The sequence below is a fragment of the Camelina sativa genome, chromosome 16, assembly GCF_000633955.1.
Source record: "Camelina sativa cultivar DH55 chromosome 16, Cs, whole genome shotgun sequence".
NCBI lineage: Eukaryota > Viridiplantae > Streptophyta > Magnoliopsida > Brassicales > Brassicaceae > Camelina > Camelina sativa.
In genome coordinates this window covers 21,140,484-21,150,744 of record NC_025700.1, presented here as the reverse complement: position 1 = coordinate 21,150,744, position 10,261 = coordinate 21,140,484, and the positions used below count along the sequence as shown (strand labels likewise).

The following is a 10,261-nucleotide window of genomic DNA, read 5'->3' as shown; positions in this document are numbered from 1 at the left end:
GAGAGAGAGAGAGAGGTTGGAGAAGTGTGAATATCAAAGGAAAGTGACATAACATAAGTTTTTGCATCTTTCTAACTCTCTTCTCTTTGGCGTGCCATCAATTCATCATTTTGTTCGTTTCTTATTTTTTCTTTAATTGCCTCACATTTCCCTCAACTTTGTTCTGTATTTTTCGTTATAGACATGCATGGTTACATTATTTCGTCTTGTCAATGTATATAAATAGGTATATGATAGATATTTAGATACGTACAGGGTATCAGGTCTTTTTGTTGTTGCAATGCGATTTGTATAAGAATCTCTAAACTTAAACTCATCAAAGTTGTATTGATCCACTTGAGTTAAGCATTATACTTCAGATTAAATTTAAAATTGCATGAAAAAAAAAACATTTCTTATATTGATCTATAGACCAATCTTGAGTTCCTACACCCAAGTTTGGTCTTAAGCCCAAATTTTCAAAAATATTTCCATCATTTGTTTTCTTACAAGTAATAATATAACATTTCCGTTATTACAAATATTGTGTTAAAAAGTCTAATTAACCAAGGTGACAAATTCAATGCTAACTGAAAAAATGATGAGGCAATTGCAGTGAAATATCAAAGGTGAGTAATTATTATATCCATATCGTAAAAAATGTAAATTGTCCAAATTCTCCACCAGTTCAGAGACTTGAGACACTTGTGCTATATAATAAAAACTGAAAGCACAATGCAATTAATTGAAAGATTTTTAAGAAACTTCTATAGAATGTATATGTCTATAATTTTCGTTTCTCAAATATGCGTATTCTCAGAGGTTTGAAAACTTCTAACTATATTAACGAATTTAGAAGAGAACCCGTCAACATATCATTAGCCAAATCTCATTTTCTCTCTTTTACAGTCTCTTAGTCGCGCCCCTCTCTGTCTCACTCCTCTCTTTTTTAATAAACTTAAAGAAAGATCATACGATACAGTCATACAGAGAAAAAAAAAAAAGAGATTAGAGTAGAGATATATACCTCCTTTACGGACAAACATACTTACACGTGGTCCTCACGTGACAAAGAGCTAACCTTGTTCTTTAAGATATCATCAATCAGCTAATTGAACCTTTTGTTTAGCTGAAACCTTCCACCTCAGAGAGATTCTTCCACATTCATCGAACGTAACTCCTTAAATTTGCTGTCATTTGGTTGAGTTATTCTGATACTCACTTTGACATTTTGCAGAGAAAACAAAAGACGTTACGATGGATTTCAATATATATCTCTTTTATCTGTTGCCACATGCAATGTGCTTTACTTTAACACTAGCCACGTTACTATAAATTATCCACGACGTGAACCTTTTGAGAAAGGCCTGTTTTTGAGTTTTTTTTTCTCTTTATAATTTTTATTGATTAATTAGCTTATCGTGTTTTGTTTAAGGGAAAAAGAGAGCCAAAGTTGGAATAAAGTAAAATAAATTGATTTATTATTCTTTGTTTATGGTTTCTGGTGGAACAAGAACTCTGTTGCTTGAAGTTGCATTGTGTTTTTTATGATACAAAGAATCCTTTTCACAAAATTTTATAAAAATGATTGTCACCTTTCTGATGGTTTTACGCTGTAACAGCTATATGCAATAAATGACATAAGGTCAAAACAATGTGTATAGCCTATACACTGAATCTCTGATTCTCCTCTATGCATATATATAGACGGAGCAAATATAATTTTTTTTTGCAAGTTATCTTAAACGATCATCAAAAATGTGCCGTAGAATACGAGAAGATATATCGATTCCTTTGTTTGGTCCGAAAATGATCACTGTTGCATTATTACTAGTCTCGTTTTCTTTTTATGGTCAATTAGGTTATTCGGAGGCACAACTAGAGTTTGGATTCTATTCAGAAACATGTCCAAGAGCAGAATCAATCATACGCGATGTTGTTCAGCAGGCGGTGACCAACGACCCCGGAAAGGCTGCTGTCTTACTCCGTCTCCAGTTCCACGATTGCTTCGTTGAGGTCCAATGCTAAAAAAAGAAAAGAAAAAGAAAACTAGTTAATTAATCATATTTTATATACTAGCTAGTGATCATGACATATATAAATTGCTGTGGTTTATATGTTGTTGTAGGGTTGTGATGGGTCGATACTAATCAAGCACGATGGGAAAGATGACGAAAGGTTTGCCGCAGGTAATGCGGGTGTGGCTGGTTTCGATGTTATTGACAAAGCCAAATCAGAGCTTGAACGTCTTTGTCCGGGCGTTGTGTCTTGCGCGGACATCGTTGCTCTTGCTGCTAGAGATGCTATCGTTGAGGTTACACTCTTATTATATTTCTTTATGAAAAAAAAATGAATACAATATAATATATTGGGTTAAATATGCTTTGATATTAAATAATGTTATCTTTTAGACAAAAGGACCATTTTATGAGGTTCCAACCGGTAGGAGAGACGGTCGGATTGCAAGTGATGGTCATGCTACGAACTTACCAGATGTTCAAGATTCTATAAACTCCTTGAAATCAAAATTTAGAGAAAAAGGGCTTTCAGATCAAGATCTTGTACTTCTTAGTGCTGGTATGTTATCATAGTCTCAATAATTCGATATAATAAAAAACTATATCTTGCTTACTCGAATCTTATTTATTTGTTTAAGGTGCACATACTATCGGTACAACAGCATGCTTCTTTGTCATACAACGTCTAGATGCTCAAGATCCTACGATAGATCCAGAATTCTTTCAAATCTTGAGATCAAAATGTCCCCGTGGTGGTGATGTTAATGTCAGGATTCCTTTGGATTGGGATAGCCAGTTTGTGTTTGATGACCAAATCTTGCGAAACATTAAAAATGGTCGAGGTGTCATTTTATCGGACTCTGTCTTGTACCAAGACAATAATATGAAGGCAGTCATTGATTCGTACCTAGAAACTAATCAAAGTTCAGTTAAAGCTCATTTTGCTGCGGATTTCACAAAAGCCATGGTAAAGATGGGTGCTATTGGAGTGAAAATCGGTGTTGAAGGAGAGATTAGACGTTTATGCAATGCTACAAACTAGTTTCGAAGAACTCATGTATAGTTAAAGTATAAAATCCGAGTATGTTGTTGGAATAATAAAATAAACAAATTTGCATTATTAAAAAAAAAGAGAAATCTGAAATACCCTAAACTAACACTATTATAGGTTTTTCTTCCAAAATTAGCACAACTCAAGTTTTCCAAAACTAGCATTTTTCTAAAATTAATTAATGACAAAAAGAGAAAAAAATAATAATAATCAGAGTTTTACAAGAAGCTTAGGGTCGTACTAAATCGACAAAATCTCCGACGAATCCACAAGTTCTGATTTTGAGGAAAGAGCATGTGTTTGGAGCTTGGGTTTTCACAACGAAAGCTAGATTTGGAGGGAAGAACCGATAGATTTCGATTTGATTGTGGTGTTGATGAAGACGATGAGCTCCATTTTTTGCATACAACAAATCCAGCGCCACCGTCGTTTCAGTCCCGCGAGTTCCCACGGCCACGAAAACGGACTCAGCGACGGCAAGCTTCAGTGAGAGAATCTTGTTTGCTGTTGTCGAATCTGTTAATTGAGATAAGAATTGAAGTAAGGATTGAGTTTTTGGAATTTTCATTATCAGATGTTGAAATTTTTCTTTGTAAATTCTGACTTGTTGTTGTGTGTAGGGATGTTAAAAGTGCAAATGAGGAACATGAGAGAGAGTTACCAATGATGAATGGGATCAAATAAGATATCAAATCAATTGGAGTTTTGGACTTTGGGATTTGTTCATAAGCTCTCTTTAGTCTTGCTTCTCGTTTCAAATCATTGCAAGTCAGTTAACTAACAAAAAACACCAATCTTTAAACTTTTTTTTGTATGTTATTGTAATATTTGAGTGAGCTTTTTGTTTGTCAAAAACAGATGATGTGTAGTGCACATTTTTCAGAAATGGGGAAAGAGAAGCATAAGAAACTGATAAATCAAGGCTTTGAAGCTTCTATATGTATGTTATAGTGAAGCTTGTAAGGAGATGGAGATTAGAAGGACTGATTTGAATTGGTAGGTATCTAGCTTGCTATGAGTTTTTGAATTGTTTTGCTAATGGCATAGATCAACTTGGTAGTGTTTCTTGGGGTTTTAAGGTTAATCAATCTGGTAGTGTTGCAGAACTAGTTTAAATGTGGGGTGGTGATATATAAGATATCTCTTGAAGTAATGTTAAAACAAAAATTGAATTTATGGACTGATCATGTTGTTGAATAAGGTTTTCAGCTCTAACTCAAGTGATTGATGATATACATGATGACAAATATTTCAAGAACAAAGCAGAGAGTTGATGATGAAGATGGGAAAATGGGCACTTGAGTGGAAGTTTGAGTTCGTCATTATGGAAGGTCTTCCTAAAATTCAAGAACACCTTCCTAAAAGCTATGGAATCCTTCCTAAATTTTTTAAAAATGTGTTTTTAAATCTCTTTATATGTGTTTTGCTTTATTGTATCACATGTTACTTCATTAGTGATGTATAATGATTTGATTATGTGCACATATTGATGTTTTACAATAAAGGTAACAAATAGAAATATCCAGCATGATGTTTTAGGAAGATCTTCCTAAACATCAATGACGTCTTCCTAAATTGCAAGGATTTCTTCCTAAACGTCAATGACTCCTTCCTAATGCTCTTTTTTTCTTTTCATGACGGTCTATGAGAATCCTTCTTGAATGTTACATTCAAATCCTTCTTATATGTTTACCGATGAAAACATAGCTATCTACCAAAATATCGAGATAATTAATACAAAATCTTCCTGAATATGTTTTAAAACAAGTCTTGTGATAAAAACCATCCAAACTATCTTTCATAACCAAAATCATAATGTTAAAACAAAGACCATGCGAATACAAAGAATCAAACTGTAAATACTTCAATCTCATATGGCAACTGAAGCCTTCAATCTTGTATGAGCACCGTTCGTCTTTGATTCTGAGTGTTATTGCAGCTCCAATTCTTCCTAAACTTTTTATGAAAGTCATCCTGAAGTTCAAGGAAACTTTTCTGAATTTCGTTCAATCCTTCCTGACTTTTCATAAGATGGAAGTAAGAACCTATATATCTTAGAGCATACGTGAAAACTAAAAAAGAGCAGAACATATTAACAAACAATAGTATGTGCAAGACCATCCCAAAAAAAAAGCATAAGATAATAACAAAGAGATCAAGAATCTAAGAAAACATAAGATTAGGGTACAAAAAAAGAGAGACAATATAATAAGAAAGGATTGATTTTCCAGTGCCAAGTAAGCATCAAAGCACAAGGAACAACACAAGTCCTCAAGCAACCAATTGCAGCCTCATGTGTTTCTTTTCTCAGCAATTCAATAAATTTCTTCACAAGAAAAAACAAAACAGAACAAGAGTTACATGGTTTAGAATAGATCCTAAACATTTAGCTATGGCCAAACATATAAAAAAATGATAACTTTTAAGTCATTTCATACATTTGCTAGTAACATTTTACAAATTGTGGCTTAAACATTTCAAAAAATTGTATCTAAAGACAATAGACCTTACGTACCCATCTCTTCAAGAACCAAACCCATCAAACTGTCTAGTCTTTGCTACAATACTCATCATGTAATTTCTATGCAGCCCAAAAGATAATACAACATAAAAATTGCAGGTTCTTGAATCATGAGCTAACCCTGGTTTCTTTGCAGCCCAACAAAAGAAAATAATTGCAGGTTTCCGAGTATGTCAAAACTGTTCTAAAACCACATGAGGCTGATAACATCAATAACATCATTATAATCTTCAGATTCAATTTCACCATCACTAATATCAGAAATAGCACTAGAGAAAGCTCTAAAACCAAGACTCACATCAGAACTAACACTAGAGAAAGCTCTAAAACCAAGACTCACATCAAACAAAAATGTAGAGGATTGTGGCAATGGAGGGTTATAAATAGAAGAATGAAACAAACAATAGAAAGGAAAAGACCTAGCACCGAAAAACCAAACTTGCTCTTCTCCTCTCCCATCGATTATGCAACTTTTACAGGAATTAAATCCATCCAAATTGAATATTATCGATGTTTGGGCTCCTCTGCGGTGTCTCAATCATTGACTTCAATTTTATGAATCACCTTCGATTCAGATCCGATTGGGTTCATCGGTGGAACACCATCATCGGTTAGGTTTGGAATCAGAGAGAAGGAAGAGTGAGAGAGAATAGGCGGTGGTTGCAATGTCACGATCTGGAATTCGACACTGTTTTAGTTTTATTAATATTATTTTAATAAGATATAATTTCATGCTAGTTTTGGAACATTTGAAAACATGTGCTAATTGTGGAAGAAAAACTTAAAATTGTGCTATTTTTGTCAATTGCCCAAAAAAAAAATAGTGATACCAATTATTTATAGCGTCTATTAATCTATAATTTGAATATATGATGGAAAAAGCAATAAGCCATTTACATTTCCTTAAGTACAAAATTATTTCTCTTATACGTGATTTTAATGTCTTTGAATATAATTTTGTTGTTGTTTAGACATAAAAATGAATGGTTGGATACAATTTTGAAGTTTGATCAATACAATGATGATTTGTACTAACTTATGTTGCTTTGTGCTAGACATGTCAAAAATTATGCATTTTTTATACATAACATATGCAAAAGTTATGCAAATTTATGTTCTCGATACGAGACTTTCCACAAATTGTTTCTTTCAGCGTATTTTTAATTGCTTAATGTTCAAATGCATTGTTTTTTAGCAAGATTCGGTGGGTCTTTTTCCACTAATTAAATATGATATCAATATAAACATCTACATGAGTTTTCAATTGATTTTAGATCTTAAGAACATAACTATCCCAATTGGAGCGCATACCATCCGGTTGACGACATGTTTTTTTGTCACACCGTGTTTGGAGGCTGGAGATCCAACAATTAGTGGTAACTTTTTCCAAGTCCTTAGATCGAAATGTCCCGAGGCAGTGACGGACAACCACATATTCCGTAACATAAAAAACGGGCGAGGAGTCATCGCTTCCGACTCAAATTTGTACCACAACAATACAACCAAAGAAATCATTGATGCATACCTCGTCAATAACAGTACTTTGAAGGGTGATTTCGCAAGATCAATAATAAAAATGGGCGCCATTAGGGTGAAACGAGTATCAATGGAGAGATCAGGCATATCTATAATGCCACAAACTAATGTACCAAGTAGCTAAATAAAAAAACACATATGTATTGCTTCTAAAGACATACAAATGTTTAACAAAATTCTAATCTGTTGTGTTTAAATATGGTGATATATTAAAGTTTTCCCTTTAATAATAAAATAACGTCATTGTTCACTTCGTAACATCTTGAAATTAATAGTGGATTCAAACCCACCCAATTAAAAAAAAGAGAGATAAAAGCCCATTAAAGCCCAAGTAACGCAAAACCATTAAACGATAAAAGAGACGTCGTGTGTTGTGTGTGTCTATAAAAGTGTAATTTCTAATTGGACCTATTAAAGCCCAAGTGAAGCAAAACCATTAAACGACAAAAGGGACGTCGTGTGTTGTGTGTGTCTATAAAAATGTAATTTCTGATTGGAAAACTAAATTTTACCTTTTTGTTAAAGACTCTGCTCAGAGTAATTGGAAAACTGGATTTTACCTTTTTGTTTTGTTATTACCAAAGTTTATGAATTATATGAGTCTGAAAATCGCAGAATCTTAATTATGATGAAATTTGTATATCCGTCCATACCGTACCACGAGAGTCTTGAAATCTGAATTTTTTTGGCCAATCGTAAAATACAACAAAAAAATGTTTCTATAAAATATCCAATACAAGGGTTCGAACTCAGCATTTTAAAAAAAGGGACTGTGAGAGGCATGCGTATAGTTAGTTAATGCCTAAAGCCTTGCTTCATGGGCTTTAGCTCAGGGCCGGCTCACAAGAGGGTAATCTGAAAAAAAAATTATTCGATCCTGATCCTAGTACGTGTGATTTCACATTGACACGTGTGAGGCTAGAAAAAGTTTTTGGTATCATCATCAATGACCAAAGAAGTGAGACTATGAGAGGCATGCGTATCAGCCACAAATCTGTTGATCAACCCATTCTCGAATTCGCCGGAGAAAAAGATGGAAACAGCTCTGCTCCGGTACTGCTGCGTCAGTTTTTCCATTCATCCCTACCACAAGAAAATCTCCGCTCACCGCAGAGTCGATGGTGGTGAGACTCAGAGTAAGAGAGACGAGAGGTGCGCTACTACGGCTTTGAGTAGAAGATCGTTAATGGCGTCTGGTTTCTCTTTAGCCTCTTCTACGGCTTTAGCGTTTCCAGGGGAAGGATTGGCTGTCGTGAAACAGGGTCTTCTTGCCGGCAGGGTTCCTGGTCTTTCCGAACCTGATGATCAAGGTTCGTTTCACTCTGTTCTCTCTTCTTCTTGAGGATGTTACGATTTGGATCATAGATTCATAAACCTTTAGGCTTTTAATACACACTAGTAGTTGAAGATTTTGTTGGTGTAATGTAATTTGTAATGATCAGACAGGTTGGAGAACATACCGTAGACCAGACGAGAAGTCAGGAGGACATGGTGTTGGCTGGAGTCCTATTATCCCTTACGCCTTTACGGTTCCTCAAGATTGGAATGAGGTTTGGTCCCTTGGCTCTTTGTTTATGGTTTGTTGCAGTGTTAGTCATATTTTGAGATTCTTTTCTCATTGTTATATCAATTTAGGTACCTGTATCGATCGCTGATCTTGGTGGCACAGAGATTGACTTGAGATTTGCTAACCCTAAAGAAGGCCGCGTGTCTGTTATCGTAGCCCCTGTTCTAAGATTTGCAGATAGTAAGTTGTCTCTCTGCCATTGAAGATGATTCATCAACAAATTGAAGTTATAGGCAATGCTATCTTGTCTAGTTGTAATCGTAGATTAATTCTTTTTGTGTTCTACTGATTACATATATTGTTTGACAGACCTCGGGGACGATGTTAAGATTGAGAATATTGGACCTCCAGCGAAGGTGATTAACGCGTTTGGACCAGAAGTGATCGGAGAAAACGTAGAAGGGAAAGTGTTGAGTTCAAATGTAGCAGAACACGAAGGTAGACTCTATTACCAATTCGAGCTAGAGCCGCCTCATGTACTGATCACTGCAACAGCTGCCGGAAACCGCCTTTACTTGTTTAGTGTCACCGGAAACGGTAAAAGCAAAATATATCTTTCAGTCAGAGCTTCTATGACACATATTGGTTATTTTTACACATAAGATTTGATAGCTTTTATGTTTTGATGCTACAGGGCTTCAATGGAAGAGATACTACAAGGATCTGAAGAGGATAGCTACTTCGTTCCGTGTTGTTTAGAGGGATTTAGTCGAAAGAGTTTTTGATACATCGGATCTTCAACAGAGTTACACAAGAGCTTATCAAAGACTGACTAAGAACACAAAGAGCGCGGTACATAAATGTATTTGTAAAAAGTTGAGGATCGTGTAATATTATTAGAGTAAACCAAAATACGACTAGTGTAACAAGTTTGGCATACGGTCTTATTATATCATCAGAAAACCAAACCATGAAACAGAATTCAATATTCGGTATGTTAAAGCGAACCGTACCGAACCGAATTCTGTGTCGGTTTTATTTCCAGGTGGCTTTAGTTGATTTCTTACTAATTTATTAGGAGGTTCCACAAAAAACAAAATATCGGATATGGATTTAAATCAAATTAAAAGAGATTCAACTAAACTTTGCTACGTACATCCTCGGTAAATAATAATAAAGGGAAAACAAAGACTTCACGCCGAAGAAAGCAGAACCATAAATCCATCCGTACTTTCAGACACAAACACACGAACTCTGATGTTTGTCTCCGAAGGTAGGATAATGATCGATACACTTGATCTTAATATTACAATTGTTGTTTATAGAGAAAAAGCTTCGTGGTTTTTTTGTTCTACCTTAATTTCCACATTAGAGGAAGATAAAAAAGGTTTGAGATTATGCAGCTTTTTAATAATTTACAAATTTGTTTTTATAAATCTGAATCAGACTTTAAATTTGAAGTGAACACTCTGCCGTTGATGATGGTGGTTATTACTTGAGCAGCGGGAGAGTCTCCGGTGTTTGGTTTCTGGAGCTATTTTCCGATGACGTTCCTGGATCATCCTCGGTTTCCATAAACGTGTTCTTCCCCATCTGTAAGAAACTTTCTTACATTTCTTTTTTTCTATAAACATTTCACATATATTAAT

General features: G+C 34.8%; 3 protein-coding genes across 4 annotated transcripts in view; 2 read left to right on the top strand and 1 right to left on the bottom strand.

Moving 5' to 3' along the window:
* Positions 1,464-3,113, top strand: LOC104751606 (peroxidase 13-like). The gene is made up of 4 exons (XM_010473574.2): positions 1,464-1,995; positions 2,108-2,293; positions 2,391-2,556; positions 2,636-3,113. The coding sequence occupies exons 1-4, from the start codon at positions 1,738-1,740 to the stop codon at positions 3,037-3,039; spliced, it is 1,014 nt and encodes a 337-aa protein (XP_010471876.1). The 5' UTR covers positions 1,464-1,737; the 3' UTR covers positions 3,040-3,113.
* LOC104751605 (psbP domain-containing protein 4, chloroplastic) lies at positions 8,057-9,598 on the top strand. The gene is made up of 5 exons (XM_010473573.2): positions 8,057-8,415; positions 8,552-8,655; positions 8,741-8,852; positions 8,982-9,209; positions 9,307-9,598. The coding sequence occupies exons 1-5, from the start codon at positions 8,139-8,141 to the stop codon at positions 9,369-9,371; spliced, it is 786 nt and encodes a 261-aa protein (XP_010471875.1). The 5' UTR covers positions 8,057-8,138; the 3' UTR covers positions 9,372-9,598.
* Positions 9,805-10,261, bottom strand: part of LOC104751602 (agamous-like MADS-box protein AGL27) — a 3,892-nt gene continuing 3,435 nt past the window's right edge. The window contains exon 7 of one of the 2 annotated variants that reach the window (XM_010473572.1): positions 9,805-10,236. In XM_010473572.1, the coding sequence (XP_010471874.1) occupies positions 10,171-10,236 (66 nt within the window). In that variant the 3' untranslated portion in view covers positions 9,805-10,170. The remainder of the gene's footprint in view (positions 10,237-10,261) is intronic. The other variant, XM_010473571.1, reaches the window with a different exon arrangement.